Raw genomic sequence first — 22,031 nt, 5'->3', positions numbered from 1 at the left:
AGCTGAGGGGCTGGGGGGAGGGCTGATTTCCACAACAGAAAAGGAAGTTGTCGTCCTGGTTGACCAACCGGGGTGTGGCAAGGCCCCAGACACTTCAGGGAACATTCTGTGGTTGCCCCAAACAGGGGGCCTCTGTTTCCCGCTGGGGGAGACATCCCCAGATGGCAGTTCTTTACCTCCACTCATTCAAATGAGGCCCCCTCCCTGGCCCGCTGCCCTCCCACCCCCACCCTCCCCTGCAAGCTGTGCTCACAAGCAGGGGGATGCTGGCTGAAGCTGGAGGCCTGGGGTGTGGGTCCCAGAGCCACCAGAACTGGGAGAGGGACACCCCGGAAGGGCCTTGTCTGCCACAGCCCAGCTGGAGGGCTCCAGGCACCACCCCGAGCCCACGGAGGCAGAGAAGGGAGCTGCTGGGGACCCACATCTGGTTGGAGGGCTGGGCACGCAGAGCAGAGGCCCCAGTCTGTCCTGGGTGACAGTGGGACTGGCTCTGTCCCCAGTGGAGAAGGCTGAAGGAGAAAGGCACCGCAGGGGCTGGGCCTGCGTGGCCACGTCCAGCGCCCCCACCGCCTCTGAAGGGCTGGAGAGGCCGAGACAGGTTGGACCACCTGGGGTCCCCGGGTTTCAGGAAGGGTGGACAAGCCTTGCTCTGAGACAGGAGAGAGGGTCTCTTTAGGACAGGGGAGGTGGCCGGACAGGCACTGCTCCGGGACGGGGTAGGGAGGTCATTTAACCATCCCAATTCCAGGCCAGGCCGAGACGGGCTTCCCAGGTGGCCCCAGACCGGACCGATGCCGCAGGTCGGCACTTGCACCCTGGCCAGCCTGCGGGAGCCAGGCCACTAAGGGCGGGGTTCGGACGGACCCAGGGGCGGGGCCCAATGGGACTGGAGCGGCCCGGGGCCGAGCTCGGGGCGGGGCCTCGCAGAGGCGGGGGTCGGGAGTGGGGGTGTGTCTTGGACGAGTGGGGCGGGGCCAGTCTCAGGGCGGGGCCTCGCCTGGCCTCGCCCCCGTGACGCGAGCGCGGAGCCGCTATATAAGCGGGCGCGGCCGCGCGTGCGCACTCCGCGCGCGCTTCGGTCGTGGAGCGGCCTTAGGCGGTCTCGTCTGCAAATGGGCTCCGTGGCCTAGCGTCCCCGTCCCCGCCACCCGTGATCGCGCGCCGAGGCCCGCGAGGGGTCGCCGCCTAGGTGAGGACCCGGGCGGCGCGTGAGTGGGATCGAGCGATCCGAAGGGGCGCCCCCGTGCGCCACGGCTGGCGGCACAGACAGACTGGCGGACGGAAGGCCGGACGGCCGGGGGCGCGGGCTGGGCTAAGGCCGGACGGGACGGGCGGGCTGGGCAGGTGCCCGGAACCCCGGGCCCGCGGCCCCGCGCACAAAGCGCCTTTGTTGCTCCCGCGCGGCCGGTTCGGGCCGGTTGGAGCCGCCCGCGCCCTGCGCGATGAAGGCGGCCGGGAGTTCCGGGCTCGGGCTCCGCCTCCGCTCGGGAAATAAACTCAGCGTGGCGGACTCCGGAGTCTGGGTGGGGGCGGGTACCCGAGTGGGGAACGCCCCTCCCGAGGGCCGGCGGGTGACCAGGGGGGCTCCCCGACCCCTGTGTGCGCAGGCTTCCACCGGCCATAGAAGCGACAGCATGGCAGCCATCCCCTCCAGCGGCTCGCTCGTGGCCACCCACGACTATTACCGGCGTAAGTCAGCCCCCTCGTCCTCTGCCCTACAGGTCCCGTCGGGGCGGGGGGTGGGCCGCTAGAAGCGCTGGCTCTGCCGCTGTGCTGCCAGCAAAGCCAGCGCTTGGCCTGGTGGACAGGGCAGGGGACTCGGTGCCCTGCAGAGCTGACCAGGCCTCTCTTCTCCAGGCCGCCTGGGTTCCACTTCCAGTAACAGCTCCTGCGGAAGTGCGGAGTATCCTGGGGAAGCCATCCCTCACCACCCCGGTGAGCGCAGGGCCACTCCCCTTCGGTGGGCGGCACTATCTGGAGGGATCCCACCAGGAGTAGGCAGGGGCACCACCATCCTACTTTGCCTGTCTCAGGTCTCCCCAAGGCTGACCCAGGTCACTGGTGGGCAAGCTTCTTTTTCGGGAAGTCCACTCTCCCGTTCATGGCTACAGTGTTGGAGTCCCCAGAGCGGTGAGTCCACATTCCTGGGGGCCAGCATGGGAGGTGGGGGCAGGTGGAACCCCCCCTGACCCCAAGCTCTCCCCCAGCTCGGAATCTCCCCAGGCGTCCAGCGGCTCCATCGCCTGCGACCTGGCTCTGGAAACCATGAGGAAGCAGCCTGGTGGCCAGCCTGGCAAAGCCAACACCAGGCCCCAGTCCTGAGTGGCCCGTGCCAGGCTGCAGGAGGCGCTAGGCTCATCAGAGCCGGTCCCCTGCCCTCCCCCCCTTCCCCTCTCTCCTCCCCTCCCCTCCTCCCCTCCTCCCCTCCCCTCCCCTCTTCCCCTCCCTCCTCCCCCCCCCCCATAGACTAGGCGGGCTGCGGCAGAAGCACTTGGGTTCTTTTATATCAAAATAACAAAACACCAAAAAGGAAGTCGAGAGAACCCCACTCTTTACTATCCAAGCCACACGCAAGCCTTCCCTACACCCTGTAACCGTGTGCCTTGCACCAAGTGGAAAATAAACCGAGCAGCCAGTAGCCCTGATGGTGTGTGTGACCATGTGCCCCTGGGGCCCGTGGGAGAAGCTGATGTTTCTCAACCTCACTTCCTGGCAGAGATGGAGAGTTGGCCCTGTTCCCTGGGCCTTCCTGGGTTCCCTCATTGGGGAGCCACCTCTTGGGTCTGGCCCAGGTTCACAGCGGCAAGCCACCACAGCGAGTGTGGAGCCTTGGCACCTGAGAAGGGGTGGGGGGCCTGGAAGAGCAGGCAGTTCAGAGGTTGGACAAGAAGCTCCGGGGCAGCCACTGGAGTCCTGGGCCTCTGCTTGTGGGTTTAGGGGCCGTCAGCTGGAGGGACCTGGTGCCCCTGGAAGGACCTTGGCAAGGGCCCCTGCCCTTGACACCCTGGAGGGCAGTGAGGGGCCGGTACCAGAGCTGTCCCAACTGGTGTGCGGCTCACGGGGCCGGACTATCTCCCGGAGCCTTCCTGTGAGGGTGTTGTCTCTTCTAGCCTGTTGCAGGACGCGCTCTGGGTAGGGTCCCCCAACTCTGGGGGCAGGGACCCAAAATTAAGACTGAGTCGTAAGTGGTACGGGGGCGTTCCCAAGGGACCTTCCCACCGCTGGTGACCCGGCTCTAGACGAACTCCAGCCTTGGGAGGGTGTGGCTGTGTCGTCCTCCGCCAGCCTCCATGGGCGGGCGTGATTGGTGGACTGTGTGTCCACACACCTTCAGTGGCCAGCAGAGATTGGCCCGGGTCTGTTGGGCAGGAGGGGGCAGCTTAGGGAGGGCGTGAATGGGGGCTTGGTATGAAGTTAGGGGCCCCACGGGCCACTGAGGGAGCCCAGCCTCCTCTTTGGCCACTCTGCCCCCACTCTGTGCTAGAAACGGTTCAGTCCAATCCAGGGCATCCCGTGTAGCTGATGGCCCTCAAGGGCCGCTGTCGTGTCTGCCCTCATCGTGTCAAGGCAGGCTGCAGGGTCGGTGCAGTCTTACCCAGGCCCCCTGTGCTCCCAAAGCCAGTAGTCCGTGCTGAGGCCTGTAGGGGAGGCCTTCATTCCCACCTCACACGGACCCAGGGTGGGGGCAGGTGCCCAGTCTCCTGGCTACAGCGTCCAGATGAGGCCCTCAGGACTCCTGGTGGCGGCTGCTGATGGCCACGGCCCTGGGTAGCAGACCGCAGTGCCCCACCAGCAAATAGCCCGTTTTCACAGAGTACTGAGAAGGCCATGTCGCCCCATATCAGGAGCTGCCCACAGGCCAGGTGACCCAGGGTGAGCCCGCCCAAAATCCAGGCCCCTCCTCATGTCCCACCTGGGGGAGCTGCGCCCTGGTCCTGACAGCTGATGGGCTTTGAGTCAGGACCAGGGACAGGTCCACTCCCTTTGGAAAGAAGAGTGGCCAGGCTCCTGGAGGGTTAGAGCTGGCTGTGGAGAGTCCCGGCACTTTCCAGGAGCTGGTGTCTTTGAGGAGCAGACAGGAGGAATGGGCAGCCTCAGCCCCCCGACTTCAAGGGGACTGCTTCCCCCAGCCCCGGGGCAGGGTGGGCCCCTGGCTGGAGGATCTCCGTCCCCCAAGCGTTCAGCCCGGTCCTGCGAACTCGTCCACACCTTCGTCTGCCCGTACCCTTGATCTGAGGTCCAGGGCGGCACCCGGGCCCCCCTTCACAGGGCCTCGTGGCCTCAGAGGCAGCACCAGAGGGGTGTCCCTTTCAGAGCGGGTTCTCGTACCTGCTGACACTGGAGAGCTTCTCCCGCAGGGCTTGGAAGCAGGGTCTCCGCTCCGGGTCCCTGTTCCAGCACGACAGCATCAGCTTGTACGCAGCGGGTGGGCTCTCCGGGGGACAGGGCATCCGGTAGCCCGCGTCCACCCTCAGGAAGGCCTCGTGGTTGGTCATGCCTGGGGCGGGCCGGTAGCAGGGGCTGCGGGGGCTGTCCCCTCACCGCCGTCTTCCACCCTCCCGGGGGACCCTGGGCCGCTCTCCTGCCCTCTGCATCCCCTGCACCCTCCTGACGCCGTCTGGAGGCCGCCCCGGGGAGGCAGCCTGGCGGTCTGTGTGGCGCATGCCCCGAGTCCAGGTGGCGGCACCCTCCCACCCTGCCCACAGCTGGGGACGTTGTTGGGGGCCAGTACCTGCATAGGGCATCTGACCCCTGCTGAAAATCTCGTGGAGGAGAATCCCGAAGGACCAGACGTCCGACTTGATGGAGTAAAGCCCTCTTGACAGGGCCTCCGGGGCGGTCCACTTGTAGGGGATGTTGCGGCCGTGGGAAAGGTAGATGTCCTCCTGCGAGCGGAGATGTGCTGGGGCGGGCCATGGGGCAGCCTGCAGGCTCTGGCCCCGCAGCACGGACGCACGTGGGGACGCACGTGGGGAGCTGGGTTCGCGGTGGGCCAGAGCAGATGGCACTGATGATGGACGGTTGCCACTAGAGGGAGGTGGTGCTGGCACTGGGAGACAGGCAGGCCCTGGGCCACCAGATTCAGGGGCTGGGGGGTGGGGGGTGCGCAGGAAGCACTGGGATACACGTGGCCCTCCCAGGTGGTATCCGTGTCCCAGAGGTCGGCCAGCGTGAGCTCGAGCAGGGACAGTGCCTGCCACGCTGGAGCCTGCAGGTGTGTTCAAACCATGGGCTCATAGAGACAACCCGGATGGGCCGGCCACCAAGTGAATGAGGGAAATGCCTTTCTAGAAGTACCCAGCCTACAGTCAAGGACTACAGCATCAGGGTATCAGCCCCTCAGTGGAGGGCCCTGGACTCTGGCCATCAGTGCCCCACCATGCCAGGGGAACTGAGGCAGAACCCACTCGCCCACTGACAGACCCCGCCCTGAGTGGAAGGCCCTGCCACAAGGGGGGTTTCTGGGAAGAGGGAGCCAGAGAGCCAGGCCCAGCACCGAAGGAGCCGCAGGGGAGCACAGACTGAAGGGCTCAGGCAGTGGGAGCAAACAAATGAATTCTTGGCTCTCGGGAATTTGGAAACGTAGCTCCGAGGGGGCATGTGATGACCTTAAGGAGTCCCATTAATTGTCAGAAATGTGTCTGTTTCTGTCTGGAGTCTCAGTGTGCACGTGTCGACCTGGGTCTAACCGTGGAAGGAGGGGACACCGGATGGGGCTGGGGGGGGGGGGCTCGTTACACCGTTTTGTCCACGTTTGTCTTCAGAACCCTCCACGATAAAAGTGTCTTCTGTGGGGGGGACGTTTGCCCTAAGCTCACAAGCCACTCCCACCCTCTCCCCTCGCTGAGCGCTGAACGCAAGACACCATGAAAGAGTGAGCAGGTGCCCCACCCGCCCAGGAGCGCCCCACCGGCCCCCGTGTGGCTTCTCTCTCCTCCGGGGGTCCCCCTGCCCCTCCAGCTCTCAGTCCCCGGAGAGGCCTGCCCACCCCATCAGGGCTGCGCCCTGGGCCTCACCTGGGAGCTGCCGCTACTCCGGCGTCCCGCCCCGTGGCTGCTCAGCCGGCCTCCCTTGAGCCCCAGCTCCATGGGCAGAGGGAGTCCTGCGTGCTCCCCGGGCCCTACCTTGATGAGCCTGGCTAGCCCAAAGTCCCCGACTTTGCAGATGTTGTTTTCCCCCACAAGGATGTTTCTGGCCGCCAGGTCCCGGTGGATGTAATTCTGCGATTCCAGGTAGCACATGCCCTCGGCCACCTGTGATGCGAGGTCCACCAGCTCCGAGACGGGCAGGGTTTTCTCGTCAGAGCCTGCAGAGGCCAGGGGAGGCCACGGTCAGAGGGGCAGGGGGCCACGTCCTCCCCTCCACCGGCCCTGTGTGCCGCTGGGACAGAGGGTGGCTGCCTGACTTGAACAGTGCACCTGTCATGGCCCTTCTGGAAGGCCAGATGCGGTCCACGCGTGTGCCCTTTGCCCCACTCCCCGGTTCCCTTCCTGGGGATCCACACGGAAGTGTCAGTGCAGAGAAGCTCATCACAACGTTATTCACACGACTAAAAACCTCAGAAAGCTTCAGCAAGAGGGGACTTGCCAAACAGGCACAGCTCGTGGGTGCGGTAGCGTGCCGTCGGTGGGGCCGCCTTCTGGAGAAGGGCTCGTAGCAACGGCGCCCCAGCTAATAGGCAGTGGCCGCGTTCGCTTTGGGTGTTCGATGAGGTACAGATGACGAGGTCTGTGAGTCCGCGCATGTTGAAGTGTGTGCGTGTCTGTGTGTGTCTGTAGCACATGAGGGTGTCTGTGTACATGCGTGTGCAAGTGTACGTGCACATTCGGACACCAAAAGAAGGTCAGCACCTTCTAGAAAGAAAAGCCGCAAGAACCAGGCCGGCGTGTCCCCCAGGCTAAGAGGTGGGCCGGCCACGCCTGGCATTTGAACACAATGGTCTCAGTTAATGGGGATGGAGGGCTGACCTGTCTAGTCTTATCTCACTTGACCTCCATAGATAAACGGATGGTGCATTTACCACAGGATATTTGAAATCATTTCTTAAGCAGGTAAGGCTGTCAAGGAGCCCCCGGGCTGTCCTGTCCCTGGTACGGGCGCAATTTGGGTTTTCTCTTTCTTTTTTTATTAAAAATTTTTAAATGTTTATTCCTGAGAGAGACAGAGAGTTGAGCAGGGCAGGGGCAGAGAGAGAGAGGGAGACGCAGAATCCGAAGCAGCCTCCAGGCTCCGAGCTGTCAGCACAAAGCCCGACGCGAGGCTCGAACCCACGAACCGCAAGATCGTGACCGGAGCCGAAGTCGGACGCTCAACCGACTGAGCCCATGTGGATTTCCTCTTTCTTTGTGCAAGTTTCCCACGCCCTCAAGCACGTGTCACTTTTATCCCCAGGAAAGGAGCCCCGAGTGCGGCCCCGCGGCCAGCTCACCCCGCAGCAGCTCCAGCAGGGCTCCCCTTGGCATGAGCTCTGTGATGATGTACACGGGGTCCCCCACGGACACCACGGCATACAGCGGCAGAATGTGTTTGTGCCGAAGCTTCTTCATGGCCTGAATCTCCGCCTGGAAGGTGTGCTGGTGCGGGAGGTCATCTGCGGGGGCAGGCGGCCTCCGTGGGTGCGGCCCAGTCCCGGCCTCCTCCCGCCCGCCCGCTCGCGGCAGCGGCTCGGGACACGTGGGCGCCCTCCCCGGGGCGCCCCAGCACCGCCCCACAGCGTCCACGTGAAGGCCGTGCCGAACCCACCACCTGCTGGCCACACACCGGGCTCCGCATTGATGCCCTGTCCCCAGCCTGATGTGGAGTGGCTCACCCCCCGGGTGTGTCCCCACGTGCCCCTGCCCCAATTCCTGAAGCGGGGGTCCAGACCTCTAGTGGGTTCACAGGAGACTTTAGACGAACCCTTTCAGATGTCTAGTGATCTATTTATTTTAATAGCTTTCCATGTACGTTATGAATTTAAAATTGCCTGGGTGCCCGGGGGGCTCAGTCAGTTAAGTGTCCAACTCTTGATTTTGGCTCAGGCCATGATCTTAGAGTTCATGAGTTCGAGCCCCGCATCAGGCTCAGTGCAGACAGCATGGAACCTGCTTGGGATTCTCTCTCTCTCTCTCTCTCTCTCTCTCTCTCTGCCCCTCCCCACTTGTGCTTGCTGTCTATATCTCTATCAAAATAAATAAAACTAAACTTGAAAAGAATTTAAAATTCCCTTTTAAAACAAATGCCTTTAAGGATGCCTGGGTGGCTCGGTCGGTTAAGCGACTGACTTCTGCTCAGGTCAGGATCTCCCTGTTCACGAGTTCGAGCCCCAAGTCGGGCTCTGTGCTGACGGCTTGGAGCCTGGAGCCTGCTTCCGATTCTGTGTCTCTCTCTCTCTCTGCCCCTCCGCTGCTCATGCATGCTCTCGCTCTCTCTCTCAAAAATTAATATACATAAAAAAGTTTTTTTTCATAAAATAAACGCATTTTCGGTAAAAACGCACATTGAAAGGAAGACACCACGTGGACACTGTTGGAGACGATGCATGCGATGCACATACAGCCGCAGGTGGTGCGGGGGATGCCGGGGACGCTTGGCCACCCCGCCCGTCCCCAGGGAGCAAGGCCCGAAGTCCCTGCTGGGGCGCCTGGCCTGGGGCCCACTCACCTCGAGCAATCACCTTAATAGCCACTCGGACCTGGTCTTTCCAGAGCCCTTCAAAGACCTCCCCGAAGCAGCCGGACCCCAGCTTCCTGCACAGTGTGAACTCCTCCCGTGGCATCTCCCAGTCGTCGCAGTGGGGCAGGGGCTTGGGCTCATGCTGGAGGGACAGGCAGGGTGCCGTGCCCATCACCCAGCCCACCCACTCTGACCCCAGGATGGGAGCCCCTGATCTATCCTCGGATTCAGGGCAACGCCCCGGGGCCCAGCACGCAGCCAGGCTTTCCCAGGAACTGCCCTGGTGACCCCAGCCATGTGCTGCAGACACCCTCACCTGCCCACTCTAGGCCAGTGACATCCACCTGAGTGCCAGTCCCACAGAGCTCTTGTCCCCAGGCTCCCACTGCCCCAGAGAGACTCGGGACTGGCAGGAGCACAGGCCTCTCCCTGGCCCAGGGGCAAGGGTGACCCAGCAAAGGAAGGCACGGCCCTGCCCCCACGCCCTGCTCTGTGGGAACATGGCTGGAGATGGCCAGAGTCCCTGGGGCCAGGTGTCCCCGTGCCCCCGCCACCCACGTCAGGAGAGAGGGAGGCGGGCGACGAGTGGGGGCAGCAGGTGCAGGCGACCCTACCTTCCAGCAGGGCACAGTGAGCCGCAGGCCGTGGGACAGGCTCTGGGCTTTGTGGTGGTCCACGAGCTCGGACAGGCTGGGGAAGGACACGGCCTCGCTGAGGTGCAGCCGGCCAGCACGCCTCCAGATCCTGTAGTGTCGCACGACCTGGCCGTCACGCACTGGGGTGCGGGGAGGGTGGGCTGAGGCAGGGACGCGCGTTGACACGCGCCCACCATCACAGTCCCCTCTCGAGAAGCGCTCGCGGGCCCCACGTCCCGCCCCCGGCATGCCCAGCGGCGATGGGAGAAAACCCAGACCCAGGACCAATGGGACGAGCCGCCCTGGACGGCGGAGTGTCCGCCCGCCAGAGGGAGGTCCTGGCTGTGGCAGACAGAGAGGCATAGGCCAGCGGGGCTGGGTTTGGGGGCAAGCGGCCCCAGAGTCAACTGCATGGGGGACACAGAGCGGGGAGAAGGGCCAGGGAGGCTGTACCTGAGAGAACATAGTCGGCACCCGGCTTTTCGCTGACCCTGACCAGGAAGGCCCCGGCTGTGTTGCCCTCTGCCTGCAGCCTGTGCAGCGCTTCGGAGCGGGAGATGCGGCCAAAAAACCACCTGCAGGGCAGGTTGCAGGGGTTGGGGGGCAGTCCTGAGCCCACACTGACCTTCGTCCCCTGCCCTCTCTGCCCCCGCTTCCTCCCACCCTGCCCACGCTGAATCCCAGCCCCCAAATGGCCCGTCCGGACACCAAGGAAAGGCCTGCCCGGGGAGCCCCTGTCTGTGGGCTCAGAGCCACTCCTGTCCCAGAGATGTGCCATCTTGTCCCGTGAGAGGGACCACGTTGTTCCGTGACCCTGGTCACAGACGCTCTGCTGTGGGACTGTGGGGCCTGGGGTCGGCGTCTGAGCGGCAAGGCTCTGCACGTGTGCCCTCACACACGCATACCCACACTCATGCCTGCTCATACACACTGGTGCCCAGGCACGGGCGAGCCCTGGACTCTGGGCTGCAGGGTGGGGTCTGAGGAATTACCTAGGTGACTTCTGCTGCCGGCTGCTCGGCCCTCAGCTCCCCCTTTTCCTGCAGGGGTCCCTGGAACAGGAAGCCCCCGCGGGGAGCCTCGTGAGGGCCACGCCCCACCCTGAGCCTGGCCGAGGTAGCACCTCTGGAGTCTCTCTCGTTGGCTCACCCCTGCAACCACCCTGCTTCCTTCCTGCTTTACAAGTGCACTAGGTTCTCAGGACCTCGGGGCCTTAGCACCGATCACGCCCACCTCTGCACGATCCCCGTGGCCGGACCCTGCCTTCTGAAGCTGTGCGGTTTGCGACCCTGTTGCTCGTCCCTCTTCAGCAGGAGGAAACCCCCACGCCCGTTCACCGTGCGACAGTACTGGCTCGCAGCAGCTCCTGGGGCCTCTCACTCTGGACCATCCTGGCCCAGAGCTCGGGGAGGGCTGTGCGGACGCCCACTCCAGGCTGCCCTTGTGACCCAAGTTTCCTGGGCAGCCCCTTGGGACCAACCACCACCTCCAGGAGCCTCCCTGCCGGTGATGGGAAAGCCCGCGGCCCACGCCCAGACCCGGCATGTCGCAATTACCTTCCTGCTCCCTCTAACTAGGTCATGCATCTGGTTTGGGTTGTTTGGAAGGTGAGCGAAGCTTTGCTCCCCAAAAGGCTCAGTCCCTGCCTCGGACGCCTACGCAGACCACATTCCTGTCGGCTGGCCCGGAAGCCCACCGTGGACCCTTCTGTCCTATTTGGGTCCTGGCACCTCCAAGTGACCGTGGGGGAGCCCAGGGAAGGGGCCGCCTGCCGCTGTGGCTCTGTATCCCCAGATGTCGCACAGAGAAAGCCTCGTCAGCTCTCCCGGGACCAGCGTGGTGGGGTCTGGCCCCAACTAGGGACCATAGGGAAATGGAGTCCCACGTCCCCTATCCTCACCGGCCTCCCCAGAGCCCAGCCGCAGCAGTGCAGAGCTCTGTCCTGAGGTCTGCCCTACCCTGAGCTCCCGAGGGGCCACAGGGCCCAGAGTGGGGGGGGGGCCTTGGGGTGACCCACGAGGGCCATGGGGACACTCACGGTTCAGACTCCACCGTCTCCTCCTCGGCCAGGTAGCTGTGGGGCACGTAGCCCTCAGCCAGGGCCCTGCCCGCCTCGTCCAGCCGCACAGCCCAGCACCACTCCTCCCCCTTCCTGGCCACGTGGAGCAGGTCCCCAGCCCGGAAGCTCAGCTCTTTGTCCGTCCGGGCCTCGAAGTCCCACAGGCCCACGTACCGGGGGCCCGGGTGAGGCTGGTCCCGGGACACCATGGCGGGTGCAGCGGCAGGACCGGCTTCCTGGCCTCAACACCTGTCACCGGGCTGGTGGCGGCACCACCTGTGGCTAGGAACGGCGGGTGGGGCCCGCCCTGACAGGCCACCTCCACCCGGCCGAGAAGCCAGCCCACTTCCTGGTGCCGAGGCGGCTAAGCCAGGCCGGCCGCACCCGCAGCCCGGATGGGCCTCTGCCCTGGGCTCCACCTGTCCTCCTGCCCACTGAGGCCAAGTCAGTCTGGGTACTGCTCCCGCCCACCTGCCCTGGAAAGCGTGCCCACCACACGGTCGCGTGGCTGGACCTGAGCCCCCGCCCTCCCAGGGGGGGGGACGAGTAGCGGGTCAGACAGGGCCTCCCTGGGGTCCAGTTTAGCAACCGGGGCTCTGGCGTGAGTGGAACCTAGGTGGGAGTGAGCGGGAGGGGGGTCGGAGACCCCTGGGCACATCAGCGCTGCCCGACCCCCGGGGCCGCTGGGGCTGAGCTCTCCAGAGTCACCCCTGGAGCCCCGGTGGGTGTGGCCTCCCATCCCCTCCCTGAAGGCTGACCCCTGGGGGCCCACCACACACTCCCTTCCCCAGACGTCCGACCACCCAGGGGAGCTGCGCTGGCCTCCAAGACACAGGACAGGGTGGGCAGGCGCCGGAAAGAGGGAGCGCCACCGGGGCCTCGGGGTGGGGGCAGGCGGGGCCCAGCCCCCAAGGGGAGCCGGCAGCCAGGGCGCGGGGAGGGCTCCAGGTGCGCCGTCCATCCGTGGTCGGCCTGCCCCAGCCTGCCCCCTTGATGGGAGGTCCGGGAGGACAAGGACCAGGGAAAACCAGATACTGAGCCTGATTTCTTGGCCCTTCCCTCTTTTGGAAAGGGAAGGGTCAAGAACAGGAGTGTGGTCATTCAGTAAGGTCACAGTCCTACTGGCAGAGCAGGGTGGGGAGGGGGCCCGGCTGGGCGGGGCCTGCGAGGCATCTCCCGCGCCCAGGGCTCCAAGGCAGCCCCCCCCCCCAACCAGCCACGAGGCCTCCCTCATTGTGGGGCCATTTGCTCCAGTCGGCTCCTGGGCACGGACGTCCCGGTTCTGTCCGGGCCACACCTGGAAGCCCCTGAGCACCAAACCCGTCCAGCTTGTGGCTGATGACACACGCCAGGCACGCACCGGTGACCCCCACGCACACCTGCGTCTGGTCCAAGCCCAGCTGTTCCCTCCCTTCCTTCCCTCAGAGGCCACGGCCCGGCCCCACGCCACACTCACCTGCTCCTCCGTCTGTCGCGGGCAGGACCGGGGGGTGGGGGGTGGGGGAACCTGGGGCTGCCGCCAGGCCCACCCATTCCTCCCGCCCCCCCTCCCCCCCCCCCGTGAGGGCTGGCCCACGCCCGGCACCCAATGTAAGGAGCCCCCGTCCTCTCCCCACTCAACCCTGACTCATACCCGGGCCCTGCCGTGTCCTCCCTCCTCCCTCTGTGCGGCCCTCCCCTTGGTGACCTCAGCACCCTCCCCTCTGGGAAGCCCCCCACCATCCAGCCCTGCACAGCCTCCTGCCAGCCCGAGGGCAGGGCCTGTCATCAGTGGTGATGTGGGAAACAAAGGCCAGCTGAGGGCTGAGCACAAGCTACCCCCTCCCCCGCCTCGGCCCCTCCCCCATGGGATGTGTGTGACTCTCTTCACGCTCTCCTGGCCCCCAGAACAAAGGAAAAGGGGCAAACAGATAACTGGTAGAGATCACGGTCACGCAGGACACGAGTCTGTCAGTCTACAACCGTCTTCATGATTTACAAGGAAAAAAGCCATTTTATCAACAGCCAAACTCCCGGGAACCTATGGATTCAATTTCCTGAAGCCCTAACGTCACGTTCCCCTCCATAGGATAGAACATTTTATATAACCCATCACCCCCCACAACCCCAGTGCGGCTCTTGCTGCCCACAGGTCCTGTCCTCACGCTTTAATAAGACCACCTTTTGCACCAAAAACATCTCAAGAGTTCTTTCTTAGCCGTCGGCTCCGAACCCCAACACTTCACGTCAAGCGGGGCGGGGCTAATTGGCCTCAGCAGGCGCACCCTGCCTCGAACTGTGCACATGGGCGGTTCTCTCCAGGAGACGGTGAGCAGACTCAGCCGCCTCTGTCCTTCCGTCCCACAGGCCTTCGGGGCGCAGCTGTCATCATGGGGGGCACAGGAGTGGAGGGTAAAGACCCTGAGCATACATCTCCCCTGCCCGGGACCCCGGCCCTCCGTCTGTCCGTCTCTTAGTGACCAGAGCTGGGCAGGATGATTGAGAAGCAATGCTGTTCGTCCCCCCTCCCCTCCCAGCACCCAGCTCCTCATTCAGTGACCTCAACAGTGGCTTGAAATCAGCCGCTGGGGGAGCAGTCACACGCTGGAAACCTCCAGTTTCCTTTTCCTCAGAGACCGGGTTGTGACCCAGTTGCCTGAACACCGTGGCATCCAACCCACCCCTGCCTGACCCTGCACGGGCAGGCCAGCACCCGGGGCCCTGAGCCGCTGAGGCCCAGACTCTGCCTCCCTGACCTTTGCCCCGTCCCCAGAAAGAGCCAGCCAGCCGGACCTTCCCAAGGCCTGACCCAGTCCCTCCCTCCGCCCCTTCAATTCCGGCCCCAGGGAAATGGAAGGGACTATCACACAGCTCCCGCGGCCGGCACAGAGTCCTGCCAGTGGCCCAGAAGTCCTGCTTCCTCTGGGTCCCCGGTCTGGACGCTAGGATCCTGGGCCGGGGGCCTGGGCCGCATGGGGCCAGCTGTCTGTCTGCCACGATGAACCAGCTGGTGGGCCATGACAGCTCCGGGTCTGTTCCGGGGCTGGGGCTGCGGCCTGTGGGTGATGCGTGTCTGTGCGTGTGTCTGGGTCAGCTCGGTGTGCATTCATCGCGTGCCCGCTGCCTTCCCATGTGCCGGGGTCTGTTCCTGGGCCGTGTGTGCCCAGCGCCTGGGGTCTGCCCGCCAGCCCGACATTGGCCACAGGGGGGCCCTGCAGAACACTGGGAAGTCCGGCCTCTGGCTCTCGACCTGGGAGGGGGTGGAGGACGTCCAGGGCGGCAGACCCAGCGCATCCCCCCACCTGGACTTCTATGCCGAGTTCTTCCCTCGGCAGGGACACTGGGTCACGCAGGGCAAAGGCCATCATACCCTCCTGTGTCAGCGGGTGTCTGCGTGTGTCAGCTACCCACACACACAGTGTGGGTCAGTGTGTGTGTCAGGGCCCTCAGCCCTCGGTCAGAGTTGGCTCCAGGCTGCCGGCACCCGTGTGTGTTGGTGGCCAGTGCTGTCCTGCGGGGACACGCGGGCGGGGAGTGGCCCCAGCCCCTGCGTCCAGCGCCCCAGGTCACGTGAGGGCGGGGTGGAGGCGCCTGCGGGCTGCGTCCAGCGTCTCCTGCAGCGCAGCGAAGGCGGGCCTCTCCTCGGGGCTGCTCCGCCAGCACTCCAGCATGAGCGCATAGACCTCGGCCGGGCAGGACGCCGGGCGCGGCAGCCGGTACCCCCAGGTGACCTGCTGCAGGGTCTCGTGGTTGCTCAGTCCTGGCGAGGGGCAACGAGAGGGCTGGGGGGGGGGGCTCTCTTCCGCTGAGGGCTCAGCGTGGGCGCCTCCCCCCAGCTCTTGGCCAGACCCTGCCCGGCCGGCATCAGGCCCCCCCTGCGGCCCACCTTCATAGGGACACTGGCCGTAGGTAAAGACCTCATAGAGCAGGACTCCGAAGGACCAGACGTCCGACTTCTGGGAGTAGATGCGGTAGTTGGCTGCCTCGGGCGCCGTCCATTTGACGGGGATCTTGGAGCCGCTGCTTGGGGAGTAGATGTCCTCCTGGGTGAGGGGACACCGGTGGTGGGCGGGGCGGAGCGGCGCCCTCGCCTCCCAGCCACGGCGGGGTCGGTGGTCTCAAGCTGAACTGACCTTGAGCAGCCGGGCCAGGCCAAAGTCGGCCACCTTGCACCCCAGGTCATCACCCACAAGCACGTTCCTGGCGGCCAGGTCGCGGTGCACGATGCGCCTCTCCTCCAGGTAGCTCATGCCCTCGGCCACGTGGCAGGCAAAACCCAGCAGGAGGGACAGGCCCAGGGCCCGTCCCTCGGGGCCTGTGGGACGGGGCGGGGCGGGCCATCAGGGGGCCGGGCGTCTGCACCGGTCACCTCCGCCTGTGCCTCAGCCTCCTCACCCTGAAGAGGGGGTGAGGGCAGGGCTACCCACCAAGGCTGCAGGGTCACTGTGCTGTGCAGGGACCGCTCAGTGAGGCAACCCACCCGGGCCCCCGGGAGAGACCAGACACAGAGGGGAGCCAAGGCAGGGAAGGCGCGCAGGGCTGGTGACACGGGCGGGCCCCGCCCCTCGTGCACCCGCTCAGCCTGGAACCTCGACGCTCCGAGTGCCCCCACAAGGCACAGCACGGGCCCGGGGCCCGAGCCCGCTGTGGGCCAGAGCCCTGACAGTCGAGCCTGGCACGCCGCCAAAGGCCCAAGCCGAGAAGGGGGCCGACGGTCGTGGCTGCACGGGGAGAACTGGGTCGCCCGCGGCCCCTGGTCGGGGGCAGGACTCACTGCCCAGGAAGGCCTGAAGATTGCCCTTGCGCATGAGCTCGGTGACGATGTACACGGGCTCGCCGGCCGAGCACACGGCATGCAGCCGGATGAGACGCTCGTGCCTCAGGCTCTTGAGAGTCTGGATCTCCTCGGTGAGGTCTGCCAGCTTCACGTAGGCTGCGGGAGAGGCACCGCTCCAGGCCCCGCCCGTGCCACCCTGCCGCGGCCCCGGGGCGAGAGGGGCCAGAGGGCGGGGCGGACAGGGGCGGGCAGGCCTCACCCACCTGACTTGATGACCTTGACTGCCACCGGTGTGGAGTCGAGCCACAGACCTTCCCACACCTCCCCGAAGCAGCCTTCTCCCAGCTTCCTCCGCAAGGCAAACTCGGAGCGAGGCCGCTCCCACCCGTCCTGCAGGAGAGGCTGCTGAGGGGGTGGGGGGCACTCGGGGCCTCCTCCTGCTGCGCCCTGGACAGAGGGGACAGTTCCCCCTGGAGCGCCGGCCTCCAGCACCTGTGCCGCGGCGCTCGCCCTACGCCGGCCTGGTGGAGGCCTGGGGAGCCAGGTGATGAGCTCCAGGAGTCTAGCCCCGGTGGCTCCGGGCTCTAAGTGGCCCCTTTGCCGGAGGTGGACTCCCACCCACGCGCACTCATTACTGTGCCTGGCCAGACCGTCATTAGAAACCAGAGCAACTGGATGGCTGCCTGGCCCCTGGCAGGACGGCTGGTGCGTGGTGGCCCGGGGGCTCCAGCTCTGGCACGGGTGTGCCGCCGGTGCCGGCGTCTCCTCCTACAGCTTCCTCCTGGGGCGCACAGCTGCTGTGGGCACCTTCCCCAGACGCCTCCCCACACTTGTCCCGGCCCTCACCTGCCCCCCACAGAACTGGGTATGGGGGGGGGGCGGGCACCAGAAGTCCTTGGAGATAGAGACGCAGTACCTGTGAGAGCAAACCCGACCCCAGGCAGGGCCCCCAGTGCTCCGGGCCGTGTCAGACCCCTGCAGCCGCGCTCGGAGACCGGCCTGGGCCTGCTGCCTGGCTCGCACCCCCCTCTGCCCCTCCCCACGTGTGCTGGGCAGGGGGCGGGGGCGGGACTGGCCCACCCACCTGGGGCACACAGGGCTGCAGCAGCGGGTTGTGGATCAGCTTCCAGTTGGCCTTGTAGTAAGCGAGCAGCTCCTCCAGGCTGGGGAAGAGCCGGCCCTCCTGCAGGTAGAGGCCGTTAGCCGCCGTGCAGATGCGGTAGTGGCGAACGCTGGCCTGGGCCCGGACTGTGAGCACACAGAGATGAAGGCCTCCTCCGGCTGCTGCCTGCCCCAGACCCTCCCGCCAGCCCAACCAGATGGCCACCACAACCTTCCACGGGCCGGGCTCGGATCCCGCCTCAGGGGCCTCACGGAAAAGGAGGGAGCGTGGACAGCCGCAAGCCAGAGGCGCAGTAAGAGGGGCACTGGGGGCTCCTGGCCACAGGGCACAGAGCCCAGGGCACGTGGAGAGTCCGAGAATGAGCGGAAGAAGGGAGGGAGGGTGAGTGATGGCCGGGCGGCTGTGCAGGCCGGGCAGCTCAGAGGCACAGGAGGGAAGGTAACCAGCAGGTTGGTGAGCTGAGAGGTGACCAGCTGCAGGTGCCTTCGAGCTCGACGTGCGGCCAGCGAGGCCTGGGGAGCACCTGCCCCAAGGTCAGGGGCGTTCTGGCGCAGGCTCAGCCCGGGGACAGGCGCTAGCGGCCGCCACGTTACCTGACAGTGAGTAGTGGCCGCGGCTGCTCTCGCTGGGTCGGATGAGGAAGGCCCCAGGCCCGTTGGCCGGAGACAGGAGCATCTGCTGGGCCTGGGCACGGCTGACGCCGCTGAAGTACCAGCTGCGAAGGGCAGGTGGGTGGTCACCAGCAGGCCCAGACCTGAGCGACCCCTGCCCCCACACCGGTCAGAGGCCCCGATGCCCGGCTCCCACCGTCTTCCCAGGCACAAGGTGCACCCAGGGCCCAGTGCAGGGTCCCGGCCCAAGGTCTGCATCTGCCCCAGCCCTTGGTGCCCAGCCTCTGGAGCCGTCGGGGAGGGGACAGGGGGACCACTTGGGCCGGCCACCAGCAGGGACCTGAGTCGGGAGACACTGTCCACACTCCTCGGCCGCAGGTTCTCCACTAGCCCTGCTCGTAAAATGACCACCGGCCCCGGCCCCGGCCCCCCCTGCCCGGGGGAGGGGGGCACCAGGAACCAGGGCCCCCAGCGAGCGGTCCCAGCCGGGCTGCAGGGGTGTATGGAGGACCACGAGCAGCCGGGCCAAGCAGAGCCCACCCGCCCGAGGGGAGGACAGCACGGCTGACGGTAGCTTGGCCAGGAAGGCCCTGGAGGAGGCCGCTGAGCCAGGCTGGCCAGGCCTGCAGAGGCGGGAGGGGCTCAAAACACCTCTGCCTCTGAGGGGCCCCAGCCCCCGGCCCTCCACACGCTGAGATGCTCCAAGCACCGGGTGCCCAGATACCAGGAGCCTACGCACCCGAGCGTGGAGCGGGACAGGGGGTGAGGGCTTGCCCGGGGCTCCCCCATCCGACACCCCTTTGGGCCGTAACCCACCTGGGCCACACCAGGTGCAGCTCCCTGCTCCGCATCCTTGGAAGGAAAATGGAAAGGCACCAGGCCCCACCCCATTGCCTGTGTCTGCCTCCCAAGGCCCAGGTCGGGGAGCCCTATGCCTGAGTCAGGTTCCCACCCTGGAGGCTCCTGCTTCCCGGAGATTCTGGGGACCCCGTGGCAGGAGGCCTGCCTCCTGTAAGGGGGAGGCACAGCCACTAGGCGACTAGCCCTGTGAGCATGGCTCTCATCCCCTCTGACGGGGGCAAACTCAGGGTTCTGGGGGCTGGAGGGTGGGCTCTGACCCCCACCTGGGCGTGTGGGGCTGGCAGTTATCCCAGGGGACCCCAGGCATGACTCGAAGTGAGTCGACACAAAGTGGGGGTGCCCTGAAAAGAGGGGACTGGGTGGTCAAACCTGTGCCATCCCAGGCAGGCGGATGCTGCCGGGAGGCTGGGGTGAGGCCAGTGCCTGGCAGGAGGGAGACAGAGGGAGGCTGGCACTGGCACAGAGGCCTCTGGGCACCTGGGGAGCTATGGGGGGGGTGGGTAGCTAGGAACTACGCAGCCAGACCCCGCCTTCCGCGGCCCACCAGCCAGGAGGGCATCAGAAGGGCTACAGAGGCCCCTCCCAGGACAGCAGGGCGGGGGGTGGGGGGGGAGAGGAGGGGCAGAAGGGTCCCCAGCCCCACAGCAAAGGCCGATGGCAGGCCAAGACCCTGCACACGCTGAGCTTCAGGCACCTTCTCGGGAGTCTCTCCCCGGGGTGGGGCAGTGGCTGAGCTAAGATTGGAGGAGCCTCGTTCTCAGGTCAACCCTCAACCCTGAGAACGAGGCTCCTCCCCTGCCCAGCCAGTCTGGCCCTGAGGACAGACAGCCAGGTGTCTGGGGCTAATGACACCGTGAGTGTGGTCGGCCCTTTCATCCCAGGCCCAGGCAAACACTCATTACTGCTTCCTCCCGGCACCGCCCCCTCTGACGCTCCCAGCCCTGCCAGCCACCTCTAAGAGTGGCTCATGGGATCTGCCCTCCACACCTGGAGTGACTGTGGGCCCCCTCCCCATCAGAACGGCTGCTTGGTCCCTCCCATCGCTCCCAGCAGGCTGGTCACTGGGTGGGAGTCCCCTCAGGAGGCGCCTTCCTAGGACTCAGGCTTTCCAGGCCACATGCAAAACCCCCAGGGGACTAGAGATGGCTTGAGTGAAGTTGAGACCCAGTGCTGGTCTGCAGAGGACATGTCTAGGGCTCAGTCCTAGCCTAGCCGGGCACAGGATAAGAAACCAGTGTCAGCCTGGGCAGGTCTGACAGGGCAGGGGTCTGGGCAGCTGGGCCTGGCTTTGCTGAGCCTGGTCACCGACCAGCTTCTGGCCTGTTCTCATCCAGCACATCACCTCCATGCATGCCGGGGCTGGGGGGTGGCGTCTCTGCCGCCCCCGGAGGTCCTCCTAGCCAGTGCCACATCTGTCTGGACGTCAGGCACTGCGACGGCCATGACATCCAGGCTGACCCACTGCATTAAGGGGAAAGACAGGTGGGGCCACAACCAGAGTTTGGATCGAATGGTTGAGGCCCGTGCACGATGTCTACGAAGACGGGGCCGGGTGGACCCACGGCTACCCTGTCGTTCAGACCCTAAGCCTGGGCTGAGAGGTCATCTCCCTCTCCAAGCCCTGCAGCGGAGCCAACACTGTCTGTCTTCCTCCCTCCACGATTGCAGACGGGCGTGTGACCCTCCAGGTGTCCGTGCCGGCCAATCCCTGCCTGTGGAATGCCCCGGCCCTGGGGGCCTCGGGCATGCTGGAGGGGGGGAGGGCGGGATGGGTGAGCCCCCCTCTCCACCTGTGTCCCCCTCTCAATACAAGCTTCTTTGGGAGCAGTTCCAAAGGCCGGGGTCATGTCTGCCCCGCACCTGGCCCAGGGCAGCAAGGAGAGTTCTGGGTGAATGTGGACCGGTGAGGGGCAGGTGAATGCAGCCCTCCGACTCAGCATGGCACCCCCTCACCCCCTCACCCCCTCACTGCATCTGGAGGGCCCCTCTGGTCACTTACATCCTGATCAGGAGCGCAGGGAGGACGGGCCGTGTCATGTCTCACCTGGAACTACACTCAGGACCCTGGCCCCTGCCCTCCAAGCAATGGCCACTCGGCTTAATGTTGTGGAGACCCCCAGAGTGCTCGGCTCCCCAGGCTGAATCCCTGTGTGAGAACAGGAGGGCCCGGCTGGCGGGACCGGGCCCCAGAGCGACCACCGTGCTGGGGGCCCGGCCAGTGGCGTGTGTACGCGCCGTGCGGCTTATTCAGCACCGGACCCGACCGCGCCTGCAGGAGCCACTACCGTCCTCCCTTTTGGCAGGACCAGGAGACAGTCACCGGTGTGTGTGCGCCGCCCCGTGTGCTCGCTCACCGCCGCATGGCAAGGCCTCGTGGGTCCGGGCCACAGGAGGGAGGGCGTGAGGGACAGGAGGGAGGAAGGGTGGGTCGGGACATGTGATCCTAGGACTCACTTGTGTCCTCACTCCTGACGCTGCAGAGCAGGCTGATACTCACGGTTGGTCCAAGAGCGTCTCCGGGGTGGCCTTGGCCAGGTGGGTGATGGGCACCAGCCCGGCCCTGGGCGGACCGGAGAGCCTGCGGGCAAAGATGTAGCCGCCCTCCTCCTTGAGGCCATAGAGCCTGTCCCCGCGGCTGACACTCAGCTCGTCGGCGCACCGCGCGGTGAAGTCGTACAGCGCCCTGAAGAGCTGCGCGGGCGCCGGGGAGCTGCGGGGCTCTGCGGCGGGGGGCTCTGGCTCCGCGCCGGCCTCAGGGTCGGGGAGCCCCAGGACGCCGTCGTCCGGCGCGCCCACCGGCCAGATCTTGTCCCAGAAGAAGGCCAGGAAGGCCAGGCGCTTTCTGAGGAAGGGCTCCATGCTCCGGGGCGTCCCGGGCCGAAACCGGGGCCCTCAGCGGAGGGGCCGCGGCCGCAGGGGTCAGCGGGTGGCGCGAAGCGTGGGCCACAGGTCACTGCAGAGCCCTCCAACAAGGCGCCCGCCTCCCGGGCTGGGGTTGAGACCAGGGAGGGGCGCAGGGTGGCCACGCCACGGCTGCCCCCCAGCTGCTCGTGCCCAGGGGCTCACAGCCGCTCTCCCTGGCCCGGGCGGACGCAGCCCCAGGACCTGCCGGGGGGCGGGGCCTCTGGGGGCGGGGCCCCCCATGGGGCGGGGCCTCTGGGGCGGGGCCTCTGGGGCGGGCCACGGGGCGGGGCCTAGGGGACGGGGCCTCGGGGCGGGGCCGTGGGTGCAGGTGGGACGACGGAGGTGGGGGCGCACGCAAGAGGTCACGCTCAAGTGAACCACACGCCCGCCCTTGACCCGAGCCTTGCCCTCAGAGAAGGAGGCACCG

General features: G+C 66.2%; 3 protein-coding genes across 10 annotated transcripts; 1 reads left to right on the top strand and 2 right to left on the bottom strand.

Moving 5' to 3' along the window:
- The first annotated feature begins 1,031 nt into the window (after window positions 1-1,031).
- PPDPF (pancreatic progenitor cell differentiation and proliferation factor) lies at window positions 1,032-2,638 on the top strand. Its single transcript, XM_003983311.6, has 5 exons — window positions 1,032-1,189; window positions 1,608-1,689; window positions 1,858-1,935; window positions 2,034-2,130; window positions 2,208-2,638. Exons 2-5 carry the CDS (start codon window positions 1,635-1,637, stop codon window positions 2,320-2,322), a joined length of 345 nt encoding a protein of 114 aa, XP_003983360.1. The 5' UTR covers window positions 1,032-1,189; window positions 1,608-1,634; the 3' UTR covers window positions 2,323-2,638.
- Window positions 2,478-12,824, bottom strand: PTK6 (protein tyrosine kinase 6). Of its 6 annotated transcripts, none has more exons than XM_045053382.1 (8): window positions 11,329-12,824; window positions 9,744-9,865; window positions 9,270-9,430; window positions 8,644-8,797; window positions 7,430-7,591; window positions 6,018-6,307; window positions 4,733-4,886; window positions 2,478-4,389 (listed from the first exon to the last, which is right to left on the bottom strand). In XM_045053382.1, the coding sequence occupies exons 1-8, from the start codon at window positions 11,556-11,558 to the stop codon at window positions 4,181-4,183; spliced, it is 1,482 nt and encodes a 493-aa protein (XP_044909317.1). In that variant the 5' UTR covers window positions 11,559-12,824; the 3' UTR covers window positions 2,478-4,180. The 6 variants fall into 6 exon arrangements, with proteins under 6 accessions (XP_044909317.1, XP_011279093.1, XP_044909315.1 ...); XM_011280791.4 differs by having other exon boundaries at window positions 2,478-4,498; window positions 6,126-6,307; window positions 11,329-12,813; XM_045053380.1 differs by lacking the exon at window positions 11,329-12,824 and adding an exon at window positions 10,524-11,287 and having other exon boundaries at window positions 9,270-9,399.
- A 473-nt stretch (window positions 12,825-13,297) lies between these two features.
- Window positions 13,298-21,821, bottom strand: SRMS (src-related kinase lacking C-terminal regulatory tyrosine and N-terminal myristylation sites). 3 transcript variants are annotated; one of them, XM_019828008.3, is made up of 8 exons: window positions 21,198-21,821; window positions 17,822-17,943; window positions 17,190-17,353; window positions 16,369-16,552; window positions 16,103-16,261; window positions 15,462-15,643; window positions 15,215-15,371; window positions 13,298-15,088 (listed from the first exon to the last, which is right to left on the bottom strand). In XM_019828008.3, the coding sequence occupies exons 1-8, from the start codon at window positions 21,557-21,559 to the stop codon at window positions 14,895-14,897; spliced, it is 1,524 nt and encodes a 507-aa protein (XP_019683567.2). In that variant the 5' UTR covers window positions 21,560-21,821; the 3' UTR covers window positions 13,298-14,894. The 3 variants fall into 3 exon arrangements, with proteins under 3 accessions (XP_019683567.2, XP_044909313.1, XP_044909314.1); XM_045053378.1 differs by having other exon boundaries at window positions 13,298-15,371; XM_045053379.1 differs by lacking the exon at window positions 21,198-21,821 and adding an exon at window positions 18,656-19,277 and having other exon boundaries at window positions 13,298-15,371.
- Between the last annotated feature and the right edge of the window lie 210 nt (window positions 21,822-22,031).

Source organism: Felis catus, chromosome A3 (assembly GCF_018350175.1).
Source record: "Felis catus isolate Fca126 chromosome A3, F.catus_Fca126_mat1.0, whole genome shotgun sequence".
Lineage (NCBI taxonomy): Eukaryota > Metazoa > Chordata > Mammalia > Carnivora > Felidae > Felis > Felis catus.
This window is presented reverse-complemented; position numbering and strand designations above follow the sequence as displayed.